The following is a 23,765-nucleotide window of genomic DNA, read 5'->3' on the forward strand; positions in this document are numbered from 1 at the left end:
AGAAGCAGACTCCCCACTGAGCAGACAGCCTGATGTGGGGCTCGATCCCAGATCCCTGGGATTATGACCTGAGCCAAAGGCAGATGCTAAACCGACTGAGCCACCCAGGCGCCCCATCTGTTCGTCTGCTGATGGACATTTGGTCGTACCCACCTTTGACTACTGTGAATAATGCTGTTATGAACACGGGTGTACAAATTTCTCTTAGAGACTCTGCCTCAACTCTTTCAGGTCTGTAACCAGAATTGGTATTGCTGGATCATATGGTCATTTTATTTTTAGTTTTTTAAGGAACTACCATATATATATTTTTTTTCCATAGAGGCTGCATCATTTTACATTCCCACCAATGGTGCACAGGTTTCCAATTTCTCCACATGTGTTGCTTGTTATTTTCTGGGGTGTTCTTTTTATTTATTTATTTATTTTTGATAGCTGCCATCCTAATGGGTCTGAGGTCCAATGAACTTTTGATGAAAACAATTGGCATCAGAACTCTGAGTGGGAAGCAGGCTTCCAGAGTGTAGCCGGTGCATGCCCACATATTCGTGAGAACGGAAGAGAATTTGCTTGCCTTTGAGAAAGGCAGATTTCTCTGGGTACTATCCTGTCCGTACCTCAGGTTCCAGAAGAGTTTCAAATGATGCTCACCTCCCACCAAAAAGCTCTGCCCCACTCCATCCTCGTAAGCCCGTCCCTCCTCCCCCATGGAGGACCAGTCCTCCCTGCAGACTTCCCTCCCTCCCTGCATCCAAGGGCAGGCACCGGGTGCAGCTGGAACTAGACCCCATCAGAGCCGCTCAAGATGTGTCTGTGGATCAGAACTAATGGCATTAGGCGATCACTCAGGGAATACAGCTGCAATTACCCCCTCGGATGCGTTCTCCGAGATGACCACACGCAGAACACCGAGAGGGAGAGCAGATGAATCACCAAGTGAATTAACTGGAAGCTGCTCTAATTAGCGTTATAATTTTTCATGAAAACACTAATGAATATGAAATAATGTGGCCATAAAACCACTAGGACAATTAATGCCTGGGAGTAATTTGGGGTCAGGAAAGGATTCTCGAGACTGTTTAAATACACTTGCGTGTTGAGCATTCAGAGGCCCATGGCTTCGAAATCTTCTATGAGCAAAAAAAATTTTGCTACTTCAGAAAAGACAACGGTGGGATGGCTGCGAGATTCCTTGCTTTTCTTGTTAAGCCTCCTGGCTTGGGAGTAAAGATGATGGCGGGAACCAAAACAGGAGCTCGTCACAGAGTCAGGCGAGAGCACAACTGAATGCACCAAGAATGATTTGGGGACCACGAAAAGGAGGCAGGGTCCGGACACGCCGAAAGAAGAAAAGATGTTCAAGAGGGAACCATTCTCAGCACTCTTAGCTTTGTAATCACCTGGGTGTCTGAGAAAATGACTTTGTGGTATGACCCACGGCCTGTGATCATGATGAGGATACGAGACGGCTGAGTCCTGTGGGCTGCGCTGAGATTTCCACATGGAAAATTGTAATGTTCTATCAGACACAGAGTTTGTGCTCAGCGCATGTCACGCCATAATGGACTTTATCCCAACACAAGGTGGTGAGGACCTACTACGTGCTGAGCCAACTTCTGTGTGCTGGGCACAAGCTTCACGAAGTGTCCAGATTGTTGAGCCTTAAAAGGACACAGGGGTGAGGGAGGAGGGACGGGGAGGAAGAGTCAACAGTACTGCTCTGTGTTGCATCAGTCTGAGCGGAGCGTATCCTAATACCAGTGCGCTGTCTGGCCATCCCTTTCATCACAGATTCCGCCAGTGAAAATGATGCAGAGGTTATGCCGAAGAACAGATGTGTCCCTGCCAAACGGGATGGCGTCTGCGGTGTGCGGCAAGCAAGAGGTAAGTGTGGTAAGTGCGGCGCTAAGCAGATCTCCCTTAGCCTGCACACCAACCACGTGATGCCCTACAGCAACCTTACCCCCATTACACAGAGAAAGTAACTGAGTCTCCCTAAAGTGAATCACTCACCTGAGGTCACACAGCTAACTAGTAAGTGGTGCAGCAGGGACACAAATTAGATCTGTCTGGCCCCAAAGCTCGTGCTCTCAATGACCAACCCAAGCAACACTCTTAACGTACAAAAATTACGGGAGAGTTGTTGACTCGGGCCAAATCTCCTACGGATATACAGAGAACTTATAGAAGGTGTTATTATCCAACGGTAACAATGATACAGCGGAATTAGCAAGCATTCGGGTGTTCTGAGCATCTATATGACTTAGCTCTTTGAGGGCTCACGGTAACTTAATGATTACTGTGGGCTGAATACTTGTGGCCCCCAAACTCATATGTTGAAAGCCTAACCCCCAAAGGTGATGGCATTAGTAGGCGGGGTCTTGGGAGGTGCTTAAGTCATGAAGATGGGGCCCTTCACCAACAGGCTTAGTATCTTTATGCAAGAGGCTCCAGATCCCATCTCTTCGTCCACATGAGGACACAATGACATGTCTGGGACCCAGAGGAGGGTCCTCACCCTGCCATGCTGGCACACAGCCACCCCCCACCCCCGATCTCAGACTTCCAGACTCTGGAACTGTGAACCATACATTGCTGCAGCTTCTAAACTACCTGGTTGGTGGTATTTTGTTACAGCAGCAGGAATGGACTAAGAGGAGATAAGGATAAACCTGAAGACCTTGACAAGTCCTAGGGAAGTCTGAAATGTTTAAAGGCTAATAGTGTAGCAAAAAGCAGTTCTTTGGGGCTATCTTTTTCCCCAAGATTTTGTTTCTTTGAGAGAGACAGAACAAGCAGTGGAGAGGGATGGTGGTGGGGGTGGTGGAGAGAGAAAGAGAGAGAGAAAGAGAAGCTGGTTGTTTTGACCTGGAATGTGAGCTTATCCACAGGAGTCCCTGGACTCCAGTAATCCATGAAAGAAGTTATGAATTTTGTTCACAATGCTCAGACTTTCCACTGAGCAGAGAGCCTGAAGTGGGGCTCCATCCCAGGACCCTGAAATCATGACCTGAGCCGAAGGCAGATGCTTCACCGACTGAGCTACGCAGGCATCCCTCTTTGGGACTATTTTTAAAAATATTAAAGAAGTGCCAATGGAGTGTCAGCCCTCCAATTACAGCTTTATCACTGCAGGCTCCCTTGCCATAGAATTTAATGGAGTGGCTGTCTCAGGAAGAGCCAGCATAAAAGAGGAGGAGGGTCTGCTTTTCTCGTCTTCAGCAGCAGAGTGGGTGGAACTGAGAGATAAGGCCTTTCTCCTGTTTCTTGCTTCTAATGATACAAAACATTGAGAATCACACTTCTTCCACTGGGGATGAACAGACCGCTCGCTCTATTTGCTTTCAAACCCAGTCTGGAATTCTACCCTCTTGGCTGTGCAAATACGATTACGTAGGAAGCTGGTTGCCTTGAGTTGGAGTGTGAGCTTTTCCACTGGAGTCCCTGAACTCCAGTAATCCATGAAAGAAGTTATGAATTTTGTTCACAATGCTTAGGATCTGAATAAATGAGCCTGCCGAGCCACAGGCACAAACGTGCAAGGACATTTTGGAATTACAAAGTTCAGTAACCAGGGACAGCTTGTTATAATAACAGGAGACTATGTCTGCCTAATAAGGGCGTCATTTTTTCACATCTATGGGAAGTCTACACACTGGGTATTGATTCATGGGATGCCATTTCACACGTACGCAGAACGAATCTGGCCAAACAAAGTTATCTGCCCAATGGAACTCAAAAATATTTCTCAATTTAATTTTAAACAGACCTTGATGTGAAGGAAATTTAATTAGGTAAGTAATATAGAACACAATGAAATGTCGGTCAAAATTGCTTCCAAAGGTTTAAAATGTTTTCCTTTTCAGACAATGTAGTTAGAACAGCTGAGATATCTATGTTGGTACAATGTCTTGAAAAGTGGGGCTCGGAAATCAATGCAATCACCTCTCTGAATTAAGTATGCACAAATGAGAGCAACTGAGATCCATATAAATCAGCTCAAGTAGCCCTCTGTGTGCCAGACCATTAGGGGACAGGCAGAGAAGAAGGAAGATGTAAATAAACACATTATCTAGGGCATTCTCACTAATGGAAGGCATCTCTTAACACCCGCATTAAGAATCAAGACAGAACTGTCTGGTGTTTTTAACATTGCTTATGTCTTAAAAAAAAATCATGCCCCAGATGGAGAACTTAAGGTTAAAAACAAACAAATAAAGAAAAACAAACCTTAGACATTGTCGGAGTCACAAATGAGCAAATCTTTTGATCTTTTGGATATCGTCTCCAAATCGCTTCCGTATTTGTTGGCAAACTCTAAGCAAAGTGTTTGCCGTGTTTGGATTTTGTTGGCACAGAATAATGGAGATCTAAATTGAATGCCTCAACTTCGATAAGCATCAGATATTTGGTGATTATTTTAGTGGGAAAAAAAGAGGAAAAATGGGAAATAAAGCCTTATTTAAAAATAAAGCGGGGGGAGGTGCCTGGGTGGCTCATTCGTTGAGTGTCTGCTTTCGGCTTAGGTCATGACCCCAGGGTCCTGGGACTGAGCTTCTCATCAGGCTCCCTGCTCAGTGGGAAGCCTCCTTCTCCCTCTCCCACACCCCCTGCTTGTGTTCCCTTTCTTGCTGTGTATCTCTCTGTCAAATAAATAAACTAAATGTTTTTGAAAACTAAAAAAAATACATGTAGAGTGCATGTGGGTTACCTGGAGGGGACCTTCTGTTAGGACACTAGAGCCGTGTGACCCTGGGGATCATATGGCATTCTGTATATATAGCTACATACAGCTATGTGCATATAGCACAGGTTAGGGCCTGCACTGGTGCTAAAGGGAAGATGGAGGAAAGCAAAGCTCAGGAGGCCTGTCTGCTATGATCTAGGAGAACCTGTCAGGCATGTCCACAAATAGACATCAAGTTGGCCATAGGGTTGTTACTTGTATAAAATATAAAATAACAAAGTATACTGAGATATTGCCATATTTATTGCCAAATTTCTTATCCTATCTTATCCCTACCATAGGATTGGCTTCTTGCAAAATTAGAAGTGATCTAAAATATATAAGGAATTAAGTAGACTGCAGAATAAAAAGTTCCAGTTCACCCTTCCCTGTATTCACGCTCCTTGCCATGTAACCATGCAGCACCCTCCCTCTGTCTCTGCGCTCAACCACGTGACATGCTTTCGCCAATGGTATATTCCAGACTATGTTATTGCTTGCACTTTCCCCTTTGCCGCTGTACACAAAGGACACGCTCATACCCCTACAGTGGCTCCAGAAAAGGATGGGAAGCATGTGGAGCAGAGCCCCCCAAAAACACATGACCAAGCCAACTGAACCAAAGATGCATGAGCAAGCCTAGCAGGGACCAGCCTAGATCAACCGAATCCTGCAAATTTGTGAGAAGAAAAAAAATGTTTATTGTTGAATGTTGAAATTGGGGGATGGTTTGTTTCTTGGCATTGTTATGGCAATAGGTAACTGATACATAGCATGTAATAGAATTTCAGTAAAATTTGTACTTTACCTCCTTTCTTTCCCCTCTTCAGTATTCAAAGTCACCTCTCCTTTGGGTCACAACTCTAAGTAAGTGATTCTGTGGGGAAGTCCTGAAGACAGCCCAGCAGCCTGTTACCTGACAACTGCTTTATAGAGATCATCTCTAATACTTACATCTGTTCTCCAAGGTGGACATATTATTCCCATTTTATAAAGGGGGAAACCAAGACTTAGAGCAGTTAGGTTAGAGCTAGTAAATGGCAGAGCTAGAAGCAAAGAGCATTCATTCTACTGTACTAACCCGCTGCTACTTCTGTAAGGTCAGCTGGGTGAAGGGGTAGTGAGAAAGGAATTTTTGGTGCCTCCAAACCCTTCCCAACAGCCCAGGAGAGAAGGATCTGGGTTGTGTAGATACAGTTCCCAGGCCCTGCTGTTGACTCCCACTCTTCTTAGCTTGGGGCTCACATGGGGATATGCCTATCCCAGGGAATTTCAGAGCTCTAAGGAAGCAGAGCACTTGGTCTCCAGAGTTGTATGGCTATTAGCAGAGTAGTCCACCTACTTCTCCTGTTGATTTTCCTCCCTTTCCCCTCTAATTCAACCAACGGCCTACTCCCCACTCTGCCTTTATTAACTGAATTTCCAGCATCTGCCTATGGAAGCCCAAGTCCAAAACTCTAGGTGGAAACTGGTCTGGGAGGAGTGAGTTCAACAGTTCTGCATCTGCTGGGTCCAACGTGATCCCTCTGGGTGGATGGCAGAGGAGGAGGCTGAGGTCCCAGGCTTAAGAGAGAAAAGGAGAGTGTGTGGTGTTTGCCGTTAGCCCATGGTGTCCCAGCTAGAGAAGAGTGTGGCCCTCACTGGGTGGTCTTTAGACAGGCCCCAGGGCTGTTTCCCGCTCTGCTCCACCTGCCTATCTCTGGAAAATTTGTTGGGCTATGCAAGGCACCTGAAAGACAGTCACTTAACTCAACTGCTTACAGAGAAGACCTAATTATCATGCAGCCCAAAAGTGCATGCAATTAAAGGCATCAGGAAAAAAAAAGTCTGGGATGTGTTAATGTTAACACTAAATTGTTTATATATGCTCAGTCTTCTTAGTTACTCATGTAATACAGAGATCAAAAAAAATAACTGTAGAATAGATAAAACATCTCAAGGCAATAAATAAATCCCACCTAAGATGGACAGCAAATTCTCTTAGTTTCAATTTCTCACTGAAGTTGAGATAACCATAAAATCTCTTTTTGTTCAATCCTACATGGATATTACAAAGGCAAACGAGGATTTCTCCACTTAAGTCTTAAAAATCCAGTAAAATGAAAGGTTAAAAAAGTAGTTAATTTTTCCCATTCTTAACTACTTAGTTCTGTACTGTATAGGCAGAACTAGTATATCCAGAAGTTTTTGGAAGGCAGCTATGCTAACCACTATACCACCAATGCTCCGACTATCCAGAAGTTTTTGAACTGCTGGGTTGCAAAGATCACAGGTAATTTTGTTCACAGACACATTTGCCAGAAAATACGGAAATGAGAAAGGAAAAGCATTAACTTGAGACTATAAATGTTGACCTCTGGCTTTTTTCCTTAAAGGTTAAATTTAAGACAATAATCTAAGAATTGTAGTATAAGGAGTAATGGCCATTGAAATGCAAACTTAGTTTACTGGTAACTAAAATGACTTGAAAGAGGACAGCAGTCCCTCTGATTTGCTGATGTGTTTGCAGGCATCAATGTTCTAAAATATTCAGTTTTGGGGCGCCTCAGTGGGTTAAGCCTCTGACTTTGGCTCAGGTCATGATCTCAGGGTCCTGGGATCGAGTCCCGCATTGGCTCTCTGCTTGGAAGGGAGCCTGCTTCCTCCTCTCTCTCTCTCTCTCTCTCTGCCTATTTGTGATCTCTCTGTCTGTCAAATAAATAAACAAAATCTTTAAAAAAAATAAAACATTCAGTTTTGTGTGGAAGTAGAAGAGCCCTTGTTGTTAACTGGCTATCATGAGTACTGTTTTCTCCATATTAAGGTTATCTCTCATATCAAATTGACATAGGGATCTATTTTGTGGTATGTAAGAAGAATTTCTGTCAACGACCAAAACATGTATAGAAAAAAATATCCTTTTTTGAAGATCAGAGGCTAGAAAAAATGCCAGATAAAAGTCAACATGCACCTGTTCCTTGCAAGAGTGATGGAAATTAGGGGAACACTGTAAAGACAGGTGAGAGTCCATCAAAGGTCTCACTTGGAAAAAAAAATGCCTAATGGGGTCAGCTATGAACCAGTAGCTGTGGGATATAATATATAATATTACAATATTACCATATCTCCTCTCCAGAGTTGTAGGGAGATATAGGAGAGGTCTAGAGGTCTAGAGACCACAGCTAAGAAGCAGCTCAGTACTTTGGAATGGAGGATTGCAGCCAGAGTTCAGGAAAGAAAGAGAAAAGAATGGGTTAGAGTAGGATGGGAACATCCACAGAAGGAAGAACTGAGGTGGCCAGGAAGGGATGTGGAGAGAGACAAGAAATAAGGCATTCTGGGTAAGGAGGAAAAGAGTGTGCAAAAAGACACGGTCATGGCAAAAAAAAAAAAATAACATACAAGCAGAATAGCAAGGAAGACCACCTAATTGGAGTAGGTTACCTTGGGGGACTACTGTCAACTGGTAAAATGGGTTCTGATTCTAGTGTCCAGTCATCGTCACTTTACCTCCCTCACCTCATTGATAACAATATGAAATTTTGGATAAGATTTTAATGATTATTTTTTAAAAGATTTTATTTATTTATTTGACAGAGAGAGATCACAAGTAGGCAGAGAGGAAGGCAGAGAGAGAGAAAGAGGGAAGCAGGTTCCCTGCTGAGCAGAGAGCCCGATGCAGGACTCAATCCCAGGACCCTGAGATCATGACCTGAGCCGAAGGCAGCAGCTTAACCCACTGAGCCACCCAGGCGCCCCAAATTTTGGATAAGATTTAACCCCACTTCGAGATTCCCTTTAAAACTCATGCATATCTATAGTATCTTAGCTTAGAGGGAAAATGACATTGAAGAGAACTTGATATTGTGAAATATGAAATACTGCTCTGAAATGATGCACCAACACAGATGATTCTTTTTCGAATGCCATTGACTTGGGACGCTTGGGTGGCTCCCAACTAGGGCAGCAGCACAGGGAATGAAGAGACATAGACAGATATTTAGGAGGTAAAATCCATATGGCTATTATGGTTGACTCAAGGGGAAAGAGGAAAAGGAAGAAGTCCAAATTGATTTCCCAGCTTATGGTGTATACAAAGGGGTATTACTGAAAGAGAGAGGGAATAAAAGAAAAGACTCACATATGGTGGTAGTGGTGAGGGGGTCAGAGTGAGGCAAGAACATAAGTTCACTTTGAGGTAAACTGAATTTGAGGGCATTCAGGCAAAGGTGTTCAGATGCAGAAGGAAATAAGGACCTGGAGCTAGGAGAGACATCAAGGCTGGAGAGAGATGGAGAAGACCTCTTCTTAGAGAGACATGGAAACCGAATGGATGAGATCTTCCAGGATGAGTATGTTGAGCATAAAAATGAAATAGCCTTGGTCAGAATGCTGAGCTCGATGGACAGAGCAAGAGGAGCCCAGAAAGGAGACTGACAAGGAGAGGCCAGAAGACTAACAATGAGAAGAAGAGAGTCTAGTATTATTTCAGAAGTCAAATGAAGAAAAGGTTTAAAGACGCGGGTGGTCAGCAGTGTGTCAAATGCTGAGGAAAGCCCACATTTAAAATAAGAACTGAGAAGTGTCCATTGGGTTTGGCTACAAAAACTTCAACAGTGACACCAGTAAGAGATGGTTTAGGAAACAGGGCTGGCTAGCTGGCTGCAGAGGGCTGGGCCTGAAGGGGGAAGCAACGAAAAGGCACGGAGTTAAGGCAACTCCAGAAGTGAAGAGAGGGAAAAGATGAAGTTAGAACAGGTGTTGGGTGGGGGTGCATTGCTTAAAAAGATAAGAGAAACTGGAGCCCAAAAAGGTGGATTGGGAAAAAGGTAATAGAGAGGAGCGGTTAAAAGCACAGGGCAGGCTGGGGTCCTGAGAAGGCAGGAGAGGCAAGCGCCCAGAATCAGCTTGAGAAGTTGGCCTTTATCAGAAAAGCAGTCTCTTCCTTTTCAGAAGAACAAAAGAGAAAGGAAGAGAGGCTGCACACTGGGATGAATAAAGAGTCCACTCTCGTGCCTTGACCATGAACTGAAGTGAACTCTGGTATACATTAGGGGACAACTGATTCCAAGATTTAAAAAACAAAACAAAACAAAAACCTCTTAGATTTGGGAATCTGTCATACTCTTTCAGAAAAGCAAAAAGTTCTTTACCTCACTCATTTTTTAGTATTTGGAATAAAAAAAGACTAGAAGTCCCATTCATAGTGCAGTCTTGTTGAAATATCTTTTGAAATGCACACAGAACTCACAAGAAAAGAGATGTAATTAAGTACAAACCCTTGCAGTGAACTGCCTTATTTTAATAAGATGGACTGATCCATTTAAAATGGACTAAAACAAGACTTAGCTCACTGTCAAATCCGTGTTTTACTGGAAAAGGTTTTGATGGTGTAACCCACCAACTGCTAAGAATTGCATGTCTGCAAATTCAAAGATTATACAGCTTTCAGAAACTGCTTTACTCAGTGTTTATCAAATATATTTAAAACCAGTTCTTAGATCTGATTTAAATATGTTCCTGCTCATTTCTAGGGCAGAATTTTAGGCATTTAGACAAAGAAAATTATTTCTTTTTAATATTGGCAGGGAATGCTCTCTCACATTTGTTTTGTTTTGGGCTATATTTTCCTACTTTTCATCCAAGAGCCACTAGGAATTTAAAGATGAATTGTCACAGGGAGGACAATCTCATCTATCATGTCCTTGACTTTCTTTTAAAGTGGACACACTTGTTTGCTCCTGTGCCCTATCTCCCTGAGAAGCACTTTAGCAATAAATTAGGCTTGAACTAAAATTCCTTGAAATAAAGCAAAAGTTTTACATTCTAGTTAGCTTTGGGAGGGGCTCCTGGTGGCTCAGTTGGTTGTGTCTGGCTTTTCTTTTCCATTCAGGTCAGGATCTCGGAGTTGTGGGATCGAGGTCTGCATCAGGCTCCATGCTCAACATAGAGTCCACTCGAGATTCTCTCCCTCTCCCTCCTCCTCTGCCCCTCCCCTCTTCTAAAATAAATAAATAAATAAAATCTCTTATTAGCTTTGGGAAGTCAAAGGCCATTTTACCAGAAACCCAAAGCGATATGAGTCGTGCAGACCAAAAGAACCCACCTGTCTCTTCTCTGGAATAAAAACACAAAGCAGAGCAACTAACTAAAAATGGTCAGAATCAGGGGGTCTGTGCCTAATGTTAGCTCTCACCCTGTGTGGTCTAGAGGAAGGGACTCGACCCTTCACCCATAGGAGTGGTGCAGAGGTGCTTAAAGAGATCCCATCCAAGATGACTCTCAAGAAATCAAACCCAGCTTCAAGACTTATTGTTGGTAGTAATGTCCCTTAGTTGGCTTTCCCTGCAACATTACTGCTGATACAATGTGAGAATATTGTGTGATATAATGAAAACCATGTTCTCAAAAGTCAGCATGTGGGGTGGGTTGGGGTGGAGGAAAGCATGCATTGGTGCACACCTGTGTGCGAGGCAACCAGACTGTAAACCTTGAAAGGAAATCCAAAGCTAAAATATCATGTTAAGAATGGCCATCAGCGTCTGCACGAGGTCGTAACATGGAGTAAAACAGTTCAATCCCTTTGCCCCCAACAGAGGTAATGCTCTTCCTCTTCGGAAGGAAAGGGTCGTTTAGCATCTTTTGTCCTCTCAGCATCGCCTCCTCTCCGTCTATTATCGTTGACCTCACACAGAGAACGGAAGCCATGGGGCGCCAGAGAAAAATCTGAGGCCCGTGTCTGTCTGGCGCGCTGAGATCTAGAGAGCTGGAGCTACTGATCAGGGTCCTGCCCAGGCTTAACCCGAGTAGAGAGCCCATCTTTCTTCTCCGGGTTGAGATGGAAACTCGCGCAGAGCGTGGTGGAAGCGCGCAGGCTCTGGGGCGCTGTTCGTGGTGCTGACGCCCGCGCTAAGGCGGGGAGGCGGCAACCCACCCACAGGCGCTAGGCAGCCAGGGGCGCTGGGCCGAGATCGATGTGAGGCGAGTCTGGAAACAGCTGCTGCCCACAGATCTACAGCCCACTCCACAGTTTGGCTCCAAATCTAGCTCACTGGCTCACTTCTTTGCAATTGCAAAACGGCTGGTTCACTTTTTCTCATCCCCGGGGGATTTCACAGGGCCCACCTCTGGCTCACTGATTTGGCATATCTTTCCTGATGTCCTCCCTCACCAATACGAATTCTCTCCAACCCCCTCTCTTTTGTACGATACATTACTTTTGCAGAGCACCTTACAGCTGGCACAGCTCTCACTGGCATCATCAGCTGAGCCATTTCTCCTACACACATAACCATTCCTCTTCTCTCCCACAGATATTTTTTGCTTTCTCCATCCCTCCTCTCCCAAGCAGGAGGAGACTATCACCTCAACATGCAGGGTGGGCAAATCATCTCACTCACCACAGGAGGCCCACCGATTTCTCTTTGATGATGAATTAGCAGAGGCAGAGTCTAGAGTGCCAACGGACAAGAAAAAGTCCTTCAAGAAAATGTGGGTAGTGGTCTGGAGACTGGGGATGGTGACACACACTAGAAGTAAAGCAAAGGAAGGGGACACATACTAGAAGCACGGGGTGGGGGGACGGTGTAAGGCTTGTTGCAGTTAGAAGATTCCCGGCAGGTGGCACTCTAGCTCAAGGTGCTCTCCACGGAAGCTGGGACGGTGCTGGGGCTCCACCTCAAACCTTCTTTCTGCTAAACAACTCCCCCACCGCGCCCCAGCCATGTTTGCAGGTCTATCTTCCTCTTGATCCAAGCACTTACCCAGACTATATTCCTGCTAATAAGCACCGTTTGCACAATTCTACTTACTGTAATGCACAACAAACAAAACATAAATAGAAAAGAGAGGGTTAGTGGGAGGATTTTTTTTTTTTTCCTAGGATGATTGATGGTGCTCAGATCAGAACTGTTTAATCATCAATAACATGATTCAGCAATTGGGAAATGTAAACAAATTGTGCAACTGCTTGCTGCGGTCAAAGCCCTGAAGGGGCCTACAGCCCTGAGCCAAGTGTGGGGAGGGCAATGCCAGCAGAATGCCCCCTCCCTCCCACCAGGGCAGAGCTGGCTATGCCTACAGCCTGATTGGCGTGACCTTTGGCTTTTGTAGCACACACACGATTGGGCTGGGGTTAATGGCACTTTGCAGGGAGCTCCAATTGAGTAAACAAAAAATGCCTTGCCCTGTTCTAATGGAGCACATTATTAGGAGGCCTAAGCCTTCATCCAGGCCCCTGCAGCTGCTCTGCAGGTCAGTGCTACCAATAAAGCAATTAGCCAATGAGAAAACTCTTCTTCCCTGAGGGGGACTGTGAGGGTTTTGTTGCAGTTGCTGTGCTTTGCTTTGGGTTTTTAAACAGGCAATCCAAGTTGATCCGAGCCTCTTACATCAGACTCCGGGATGAGGACAGTGAAATTATGTGTTTGCTGAGTGTGATATTTTAAGGGACTGGACCCTTGCTCAACATAGCCTGGAGAGCTCACTGCTTCCTGTTCAATTAACCTGAACCATAGCTGAACTCTGCCCTTTGAACTCACTCAGCAGATAAATACATTAGCTCACCTAAGGAATCATTAATATTTTTCAATCACAGAAAACAAACATGAATGTCCGAACACAACCCAAGAGATAGTCAATTAGGAATAATGCATGTACCATGTTGGAAAAAAAAAAATCACAAATGGATGTTATTTACAGAACAAAAAAGGGTCAAGGAAGAAATGAAATGGATTGTGCCAATAGTTCTGGAAACAAAGGGGACTTTCATTTTCATATCTGCAAACATGAGGGATACTGGGGAATATTTAGCAATTCCTATTCCATCTACACTGGTCTTTAAATAAATTTTTTTTTAAAGGGTGTCCCTTCTGTTGGCCTGGTTTCTACCTACTTCCATCAGAACACAAAACTCCAAGCCCTTTCTCTTCTGGAGTGACTTCAGTGTCCATGCTCAAATACATAACCCAAAATGTTGCATTTCTGGGGAAAGTTCTATTCCATTCCTGATTTGCTACAAATGAGCCAAAACAATTTTTATGGAAGTATTAACTGCGTGTAAGTACCAGTTGGAAGGAACCAAGCTAGTGGCTGCTTGAAATAATTTTTTAGTAGAAAATGATGTTCCTGACACATTGCGACTCTAGCATATAAACAGATTTGTGTTTGTGTGTGTGGTGTGTGTGTATAAAAAAGGAGAGAGAGAGAGAGATGCTAAATGCATCTATTTTGTTCTTAACCCTGCATGTCGTCTTAGAAGAATGAGAAAAAACATCTCCAACCGACTCATTACACATTTCAGTTTGATTCAATTTCACTACCCACAATTCTGCCTCCTGACCCCTCCCCTCCAACCCCCCCCACCTTTTCATTTTTGTTTGGTTTGGAGTGTGGGCTTAATGCCCAGCTATCCTAGATGAGAACACTTAAAGGAATATCACAAGCACGAAGGGTAAATCTATTGAACGAGGGTCTTTAACTATGTGGTTTCCTTAAAGGGAAAGGTTGGATCAATAGGATCAATATGAAAGGTTTCCCTGGCCCTGCATAAAAGGGTAAGGGCTTCTCTTTTCACTGGTTTAACTTTACTCTCTGACAAATGCAAATCAATGGATCTGTGTTTACAACAGATTCCCTAACTGACTCAACTTGGGTAAAGCCCAGAGCCTCGCCCTGGGGGTGGGGAGTCGGGGCTTGCTCCAGGAGGATGCTCTAGGGCAGAGCTTCAAGCTCAAGGCCCTCCGGGTAGAGTAAGGAGTGAGCTGCCAATAGCTACCACTCACCGTTTAAGAAGGGGCTCCTGGCCCACTGAGATCCTGATGCTGCTGCCTGTGGAATACCAAATAGGTTCCTCCAAGGATGTCTCAACCCAAGGATAGAGCCCAGATTTCTAGGATCTTGTGAGCCAGTCACTGTTCTTTCCTACCTACATAGATTTGTGGGGTTAACTACACAGAGGGAGTGGGAATGAAATATCTAAAATCGGAGCAGCCCTTTCTTAGACGGTAACTGGCTCTCTTAGCAATGGCAAGGCAAACCATTAAACGTGTGGGTTCTTTTCCTCTTAATTTTACCTTTCCCTTTAAAAATGTGATGCTTTCCAGAGATTACATGACTTCAAGTCAATACCAGTTACAGAGAAATTATTTTTCTTCCTGCAGGAGAAAGTATATGTATATTTGATTATACGAACCAAAGTCCGATGCTGATTAAATTACACTGGAGGTGTGCTTCCAACCCAAACAAAGTCTGCATTCTACGGAAGAGTAATGGATCTTCCAATGGCGACAAAAGCACCAAGGTGGAACGCAGAGCCTCCCTTCCCTCGGGGGCAATTTGTGTGCAGAAGCTTTCCATAAAAAATGTCCACAACTTCTAGGAAACCTGCTCCCCAAGTAAGACTATCTATCTGTGTATGCATGTCGCCAGCCTGCCTTCGTGCTTTGCCCATCCTGCACCTTGTCGGGCACCAGACGGGCAGAATTACTTTTCCTTCCTTCCCGCTCCCTACACTTAGGAGAACCTATGCACATTTTCCAGAGTTGTTGGCTTGGGTGAGACTTGGGAAACAAAAAGCCTTTCCCAAAGGCAATGAAGTAGGGTAGGGGGACAGAGTGGGTGAAGAGGGGTGCTCCCACGCCTGAAGGAGGCTCTGCACATGATAGCCTAAGTGATCCCATTAGGCTTCTTCATAAAGTTCTTTCCCTACCAAGAAAAGTACCCCCTGGAGAAAGTGACTTTCCCTAGACCAAGAAAAAAAAGAAAATAATAAAGTGTCTCTGAGATGTCAGGGGTAAGGGTAATCCAGAGAATCTGTAGATAAAGTTTAAGGCCCAGGGTGCCTCCATACTCACCCTTTCCCCCAGGGTCCTTTATCCAGGCAATTATTTCTATTTATTCCCTTCTCATTTCCCTTCCTTTGGCAAGAACCCAGAAATTAAATATCTCTCCTTCTCCTCTGAGGTTTTCATTCTCTAGGGATCCCCCGGACATGATCCCACTCTTCCTGAAGACAATTTCTGCCAACGTCAGCCACCAGCTATAGTGTGGTGGAGCTCAGTACATTCTTCCTTCAGCCTCTTTCCTCTGCTATTCCTTTAGACATAGATACTAACGGCCAGAAAATCAAGAGGTGAAAACAGAAAGAGAGGGAGGCTCTCCTTCCCTCCAGGTTCAGGTTTGGAGCTTGGGACCTGCCCAGAGCCCGGTTACCTCTAGACCTGGCTCTAGGAGGAAGTAAAAACATTTCTCCTCTTGGAACCAAAATCTGGGGAGTCCGTTTCCCCTCTGCCTTACCCTCACCATTCACCAGAATCCCTGTCCTATTTTGGGATTCTAAGATGGGTATGGAGGAGAGTCTAAGCTCGCTCACCCCTCCCAGAACCTAGGAGCTCTTCCAGTGGAGACCCTGGGGAGAAGGACGGTTGTCTCCCTGACCTGAAGGACACTACCCACTCTTCTTGGTTTCTTTATCTGGTCACCTGACCCAGGTAACTGTAGTTTCCAGTAGGGTGTTGGGCATATTCTGACTAGGAATCAAGCTGTACCAGAGCTCCCTTCTTTAAGAAGTCCACTGGTGGGAAGATGAACCCCATCTCTGGGAATGACAGGAAGAAATACCAGTTCACCCTCTGGCACACCTCAAAGCAGAACCATGAAAGATTTTTCTTCTTCTCTCTTCTTCTTCCTTTTTCTCGTGTCATTCTTGGAGAAGGAAGGAAAACACTCCTTTCCTTCCAGATTGAGACCTCCTCTTGAAGGAAAAGCTTAGTTTTTCCCATTGGTAGGATTTAGAGTTTCATAAAACCAGAACAAATTAATTCTCGTCCCACCCCCACTATCCACCCCAGCTCTTTCATTCTTTTCAGTAAAATTCACCTTAGCGTTTCTTCTGGACGAATAAGCCACCATTTGGCAAGGGAAGCCAGTAGGGCATGGTGTGGACAACTCCCCCGCGGTAAGGAAGGAAGAGCTCAAAAGTTGTCTTCTCCAGTCAATGCACGTGCCTTAGAGAAAACCTTCCATCCCAGGTCTCGGAGGATAAGTTCTCTCCAGCTGGTGGGAAGGGGTGAGACGGGGTTCCCCAGTTTGATTTTCTTACCTTACTGCCCCCGCCCCTACAGGAAGCAAGATTCTGCCCTGTTTGACCCAATTAGCCCACAGCAGACTGTTCTGAGGGATGAAGCCCAGGCCTTTGTCACTGGGGCGGCGTTTAATTGCCCACTTAATGCAGTAGTGTAGAAAGTCTGTGAATGCGAACACTCTGGTGTGAGTGATTCCTTTTAATGAAAACAAAGAAAGATGCGAGGGGATCCGAGGATCCGGAAGCTGCGCTGTTATCAAGGCAGCTAGAGAGACGTTTCCAAAGTTGCGTTTGGTCGTTCCCGCAAATCGAGAGGTAGGTCAAATTGCCTGGATGGTTTAGAAGAAGAAAAGACGTTGCCCGGGCCCTGTCTGACCAGACGAGGGCCATGGGGACCGGGAGCGCCGGTCCCCGGAGAATGAGAGAGCTGGGAGGACTCGGGCGCCCTACCGCGCAGCGGACTCGGTCCGCCGCAGAGCCCTCCGCGGGGAGCGCAGGACACAGAGCGCGCGCGCGCGGGGACTACGGAGAGGCCTGGGAGCTCTGCGACCCGAGAAAGCCTCGGGAAGAGGCGGGCTGGGGCCGCGCGGGGAGAAGCCGCGGCCTGACCTGTGGGCCCGCTGGGAGCAGGGAAAGCAGCGCGGCGAGAGCGCGGGGGAAACTGGGCGCTGGGGAGCGGGGGCGCTGGCGAGCGCTCTGCTGGGAAGAGCGCGCCGTCGGGCTTACTGGAAACTCGCCGGATCAGATTCCAGATCAATGAGATCTGGGTCCACACGTTTACGTTATTGTTGCCAGCATTAATGCTCTTTTAATCTTCTAAACATTATCAGCATCGATCTCCCTCCATATACACATTTGTTTGAGAAAGTGACATACCCACACGGTGGAAAGCCTGGAATAAAATGCACAGCCGCTCGCGTCGAGGGCGCCCAGCGGCCTGGACTGCTTCTCGCGCTCGGCTTCACTACCCTTCCTTGCGTTCTGTCTTCTCCGCCCGCTTCCGCTCACCCTGATGCCTGTTAGGAGGGTGTTCTCCAGGTCCCCTGGACTTGACCAAACAAGGACAGTAGCGAGCTTTTCAGTTATTAATCCGACCAGCCAGCAGGCAAAAGTATCTTGTGCTTGGTACGGACGCAGGTTTGTGTTCGGTCTCTGGGGCTCGGATCCCCGCACTAAACTGCGGGGAGAGAGGGCCTGAGCTGCGCCGGGAGCCGGACCTGCAGGAGGGACGGTGGGGTTCCGACAATGAGGTCCCTGCCTCTCCACTTAGAAGAGGCCAGTCGGCCGCCGGCCCAGCCCACGACTTTCCTGGCGCCGAAGGAGAGACGCCGGCCCGTGGTGCCCCTGGCAGGAGCCGCCGCGCACTGTCCCCGGCAGGCTCTGCCGCCGCGAGCGTCAGCTGGCCCAGGCAACATCTTGGCAGGTTGGTGAAAGGCCATCAGCTGTCTGAACAGAGTTGCCTCCAGACTGGCCTCTGGGAGTTGCTGTCTGAAGAGGGCCGTGTGTCTGTCCACCGCCGGGACATGTGGCAGGTTCCGAGCAGGCCTCTCCCGCCCTCCCTGGAGCCTGGGTCTCGGGAGGCGCAAACCTTGGCAGGTCGTACCGTCAGAGGCTTTGCTCTAGCTGCGGGGCTTTGGAGGAAACCACTCCCGCCAAGGAGGCCCTGTTTTTCCTCCGTGAGCCGCCAGTCCCAGGTTTTGCCTGGGGTTTTCAGTCCCTCCTTCTTCGTGTCTGTGCTTCGTTCAGAGGCTTCTTGGGCTCTAAGTCAGGAGTGTTAGTGTTCAAACCCGCGGGAGTTTGTCCGAGCCGCTTCGTGCAGGGCGGAAATACAAACTGCCTGCGGAAGCGTGCCCTGAGGGCACGGCTGCAACCCTTCGCGGCCTTGGCCACCCTTTCCCAACGAAATCATGCTCTTGGAGTCCGTTTCTCTGAAATCTAGTGCTGGGGCGATCTGAGTTTCCCCAGGGTCTTGTCCCTTTGAAATGCCAGCCTGAGCTGGGGACCCACCAATGGGCCCAAAGGAAGCGTGGGGGAGGCAGGTGGGAGAGGAGAGGAAGGACCTGCTTCTGTGGATCCGGAGTTTGCTTTGCCTAAGGGTGAGGTCTGCAACATCTGGTCCAAATCAGACATCCTGATTCCGAGGTCCCTCAAACCCCTGCCTGCTTGAGCCTCTGGCAAGACCCAGAGGGGGCCAAAATGAGAAAGAGAAAGGGAAACTAAAAGGAGAGGAAGGGACAGAAAAGAGGCCTGGTTGGGGCAAGCTCGAGGTGCCCAGGCTGCTCCTGGAGGCTCGAGCCTGGCAGGCAGGACCAGCTGCCCTGTGGAGCCATGGTCTTGTTTAAGCCCCAGAGCCCTGCCTCGTGGGTCCTCAGTGGCGTCCCTGCGGGGATTCCGATCGATACTCCTGGCGGGGAAGGCCTCTGCTTTTCTTCTCCATTTGCTCCTGTCCCCTAGCACTCCTGAGCACATAATACCTACTTACCAGTCCTAGCTTCTGTGTCAGCGTCTGAAGAGACTGATCTACTGACCCCATACTGAAAAGCCTCCTATGTAATAATAACCACTCAACACACTTGTAGTTGCTGATAAAATGGTCAGATAAAAAGGCTAAAGCCCTTGTCCCTTTTCAACTCGGGGTAATAAAACAGACACACATTTGAATGCTTGAGCAAAGCGGGGGTCCTCAGCAGGAATTTCCCACTCACTGAAGGAGGCTTTCAATTTCCTGTGGAGGTGGCTTCAGCACTTCTCCTTGGGGCCAGCCTCTGAGGAGTGTCCCCTACCCCCGACTTTCCTGGGGTGGGTGGTGGGACCGGGGATCCCCACATATGCCACACTTTCCCTTATTCCAGCAATGCTTGGGGCTAAGGTGGGCTAACAGGTCAAGCATTACTTGCCATGTCACTTTCAGACACACATAGGCACAAGGCACACGATCTATTTCTCTTTCTTTCTTTCTTTCTTTCTAGCTCTGTCCTTTGCAGGACAGGCGTGAGGGGGCGGCAGCGTTCTGAGATGGTCTGGAATGGAAAAGCTGTCATCCTGCCTTTAACTGTACCCTCCAGTCCAGCTGCCAAGTTTCTTCTGGCTGCCCAGGCCAGGGAACCCAGCCGCTGCTGGAGCTCACCTGAGAGGCACTGGTGGAGTTTTGGGGGGCCAAGATAAAGGAGTACCGCACTGTTCAGAAGTGTCAGCAAGCCTCCAGTTTATTTCTCACCGCTGCCCTCTATTCACTGCTTAATCTTTTCTAGGAACCAGGAGCAAATAAGAGAGAATTGTGGTAGAGAAGGAAAAGTAAGCTAAAGGAGAAAGATTACTAAAAGCACACAAAAGTATTAGGAGTCCATAGATTTGGGGAAGCTTTTGGGGGTATAGTTTTCTTTACCTTTTCAGATCAATACCGAGGGGGCGATTACTGCTTGGAGATCGGAATCCTCCAACAGCGGGGAAAGGCGGAGGCTGTCAGAGTGGGAACGCCCCCTCCCCAAGCCTGGGTGAACACGCCCCCAGCCCCGTCGCGCGTCGGTAGAGTGTACCCCGTAAGCCAGGCTCAGTGGTGCGAGGAAAGCCCCAGGGAGCGGGAGAGGAAGCCTGAGCTCGCCGCTCCGGAAGCGCGTTGTGTATAGCTGGCTCAGACCGTGCCGGCCGCACACAACGCACATCCCACTTTCCGCACCAATGTAAATCACTGCCACTAAAAATTGTCCCCTCGGTGGCTCACGGATCCGGAGAGATGGCCCCAGTCCAAGAGAAACTGCCCATACAGACTTGCAGTAGGATACTGTGTATCCTCCCCAGTGGGGCGCCTGGACCCTTTGCTCCTCTGGACCCATGGCGAAGTCCTGGAGGCAGCGCAACTGCCACACGCACCGCTCTTGGTCTGCGCGCACAAAAGCGCGCAACTGTCTGTCAGTCGCAGCTAAGGCTACGTCTTTCTCTCTCGCTCCCGCCGCCCACACAGGAGGTATCTGTGCTCCTAGAACAATAGAGGGCTGTACCTCGCGGCTTGGCCGCTAGAGGAGGCACAAAGAACCAAGCCCGCTCCAGAACAATGTAACCAACGCGTCGACCGGTCCCCTCCCGCGGGCCGCCTGCCCTCCCCGCCGCCGCGCTACGCGCACAATCAGCGTCCGCTTAATGCAAAGGCGGAGCCTGTAGCCAGTGGCCAAGATGCTTTAACTAACCTGCATCTTAATTTTCAGCACCTCTCCTCACAAACGCCCAGCCTCTCCCCGAGTCCAGCCAAACCTCGGCGAATGCCAGCAAAAGCTGGGTGCCGGGCGAGCGTGGCCGGCGAGTTAGGCAGCTCTCCATTCTTAGTTTTATCTCCCCCATCCTCCTAGAGGTGAATGTATTAGTCCCAACCTTCTCCTGGCACCCTTCCCTCTTGGTAGGCAATGACACGGGAACTGGCCCGAGCCGGCTCCTTCGGTCAGAAACTCCCCGAGCCAGCGCCAAGGCCGGAGATGTCTGGAAAGCGCTGTTGTATCCTACCATCCGTTCCCCCGCGCGGTCAAGATTGTGACTCCTGCTAATAACTAAACAAGTTTGCCTGGTATGGTGGGTAGGAGAAGAACGGAGATTTCTTTTTTTCCTTTCTGAAGAGCAAAGCGCCTCAACTGCCTCCATACAAGGAAACCAGGCAGCCTGGAAAACTGAAATGTATTGTCTAAGCTAGAGTTCAAGTGCACAGGGCCAATCCTGAGTCTCTGTGAGTCCTGTAAAGAGAAAGCTCCTAGTAGACACAGCGCACCTCCTCCCTTGTCCCACAACTAGGGAAGGCAAAAAGAGGGGGTAAAATTGGCACATTCAGGGGAGGGTGAATGAATGTGGTGGTGGAGCGTGGGTCAATGAAAGCTTGGAGTCAAGGAGGGAGGAAGAGAAGTATGAAAATGCGAAGAAAAAAAGGACAGAAAAGGAACAAGGGAGCAGAAGGAGGAAATGACAGAACAAGAAATAAAGTGGAGAGAAAATAGGAAGTGCGTAGCGGAGAGGAGGGAAGAACCGAAGCCAGGCGCGCTGACCTGGGGCCACAAACACCCGGAGAACTCTCCCCAGCAGCCGGGTTCCAGGAGACCCTCTGTGCTTACCTGCCAGGCGTAAGGCGGACATGCGCTGGAACTCGGGCTCCTGCAGCCACTTCCACATCCTTCGAAAGGTCTCCCTGCCAGATTTGAGTTTACTCCACGGTTTTGGGTTCCGGAGCAGGTCGGAGAGAGTCCCCTGAGACCGGCACAGCACCCTCTGCGCGAAGATCGCCTGGGGGATGCTGTAGCGCTTCAGCTCCGCGGTGATGCGCTGGGCCACCTCTTTGGTGTTGATCTCCTCCAGCTGGCCCGATGTAGCCACCTGCGAGCCAGAGGAGGACGAGGGTGGCCGCTCGCGGCTTGGCGCCAGCACCGGCCCATGGGACTGAGCATGGCCCGGGTGGTGCAGGCCGTTGAGGTGCGACATCATGGCCGCGGGCGGGGTGCCCAGGCCTCGAGACAGGTGCTGCTCACCGCGGGTCAGCATGGCAGTGTGGTGCGCGTCGAAGTTAGGGCTGAGCATTTTGTCGTGGCCCGGCGGCCCGTAGTTGGGCAGGCTCTGCTGCGCGTTGTGGAGGCCGCCCAGCCCGTTGCCCAGTGGCGTGGCGGCCAGCGGGGACAGGCTCTGGCTCATGCCGGGCATCTCCTTGTAGGGGCTGTAGAGGTTGTTCATGGCCGGGAGCCCGCGCTCGTCGCGCATGAGGGTGAAGCTGCCGCTGACGTTGCCGGACAGGCGCTGGTGGTGGTGGTGGTGGTGGTGGTGCGGGTGGTGGTGCGGGTGCGGGTGGTGGAACTTGTCCGACACCGTGGAGATGGGCGGCAGCGGCTGGAGCGGCGTCAGCGTGGTGTAGGTGTTGCTCATGCCCATGCCGGGCGGGGACGAGTCGCAGGACATGCTCATGGCGTGATGGAGCGGGATGGAGAGCTCGGGCCGGTAGTCGCCGCCGTCCAGGATCGAGGCCATGCTAGTGACCATGGCCGAGCGCGACGCCGCCGCCGCCGCCGCTGCCGCCGTGCCCAGCTCCTGGTGCGCCGTTGGCGGCGGCGGCGGGCCCCGCAGCGAGCCAGCAGCGCCGCGGCCCGCGTGGTGGGGGCTGGGGCTGGCCAGCAGCTCCTGCTCATGGCTCGGGCCCCCGCCGCCGCCCCCGCCGCCCCCGCCCCCGCCCCCGCCGCTGCCGCCGCCGGCCGGCCCGTGCAAAGTGCCCAGACTTTCCATTGTCAGCTCCGGGTTCATGGCGCAGCCTTCTAGGTCTTTGGTGAGGCATCGATAGGCGGTGTAGGCAGCCTTCATTCAGTCCATCGGGGCCCGGGGGCGGCGGGGGCGGCGGGGGCGGCCGGCGGGCTGGCAAGGCGCGCGTGGCGGAGCTCGGTCGCTGGAGCGGGGGAGGGCGCGGGAGTGCGCGAGTGTGTGGAGGGGAGCGTGCGTGCGGGTGTGCGCCCCGGGCTGCGGGCGGGCAGGCGGGCGCGCCCGGGGTGGGGGTGGGGTGGGGGCGGACGGGGCGTGCGAGCGGGAGAGGGGAGGGGGCGGGGAGGGAGGGAGGGATCACCGGGCCCCACCGCTCGGGCCGGCGCGCTGCCTCGCCATGTCCGAGCCCGCTCCGGCGCCGACGTCTTCTGTTTGGGTGAGCGGGAGCTGTCCAGAAGGGCTCTGCCGCTCGCCGGGGCAGCCAACCTAGCCTCCCGGGCCCGGGGCGGGGCAGCGCCCGACGGGCGCTGCAAACAGCCACTCCGAGTGCGCTACTGCCCCGGGGGGCGGGCCTCCTGAGTGAGGCTGCCAATGGCTGAGGAGGGGGCGGGGCCATGTGTTTCAGGTTTGGCTGACGGCTCTGTGCCTTTTTTCCTCCTTTGCCACTAGAATCAAACGTCAAGGAGAGGGAGGGAGGGGAAGAGGGTGCAGTGGGGAGAGAGAGGCGAGAGTGCGAGCGAGGAAGAGAAATTATGTTAAAGATGC

At 49.4% G+C, this 23,765-nt stretch overlaps 1 protein-coding gene across 1 annotated transcript in view; it reads right to left on the reverse strand.

Moving 5' to 3' along the window:
- The window catches only part of ONECUT2 (one cut homeobox 2), a 46,529-nt gene extending 23,415 nt beyond the window's left edge, over positions 1 to 23,114 (reverse strand). The window contains exon 1 of the mRNA XM_044242903.1: positions 21,878 to 23,114. Within this exon, the coding sequence (XP_044098838.1) occupies positions 21,878 to 23,105 (1,228 nt within the window). The 5' untranslated portion in view covers positions 23,106 to 23,114. The remainder of the gene's footprint in view (positions 1 to 21,877) is intronic.
- Positions 23,115 to 23,765: the final 651 nt, after the last annotated feature.

This window comes from Neovison vison, chromosome 3 (genome assembly GCF_020171115.1).
Source record: "Neovison vison isolate M4711 chromosome 3, ASM_NN_V1, whole genome shotgun sequence".
Lineage (NCBI taxonomy): Eukaryota > Metazoa > Chordata > Mammalia > Carnivora > Mustelidae > Neogale > Neogale vison.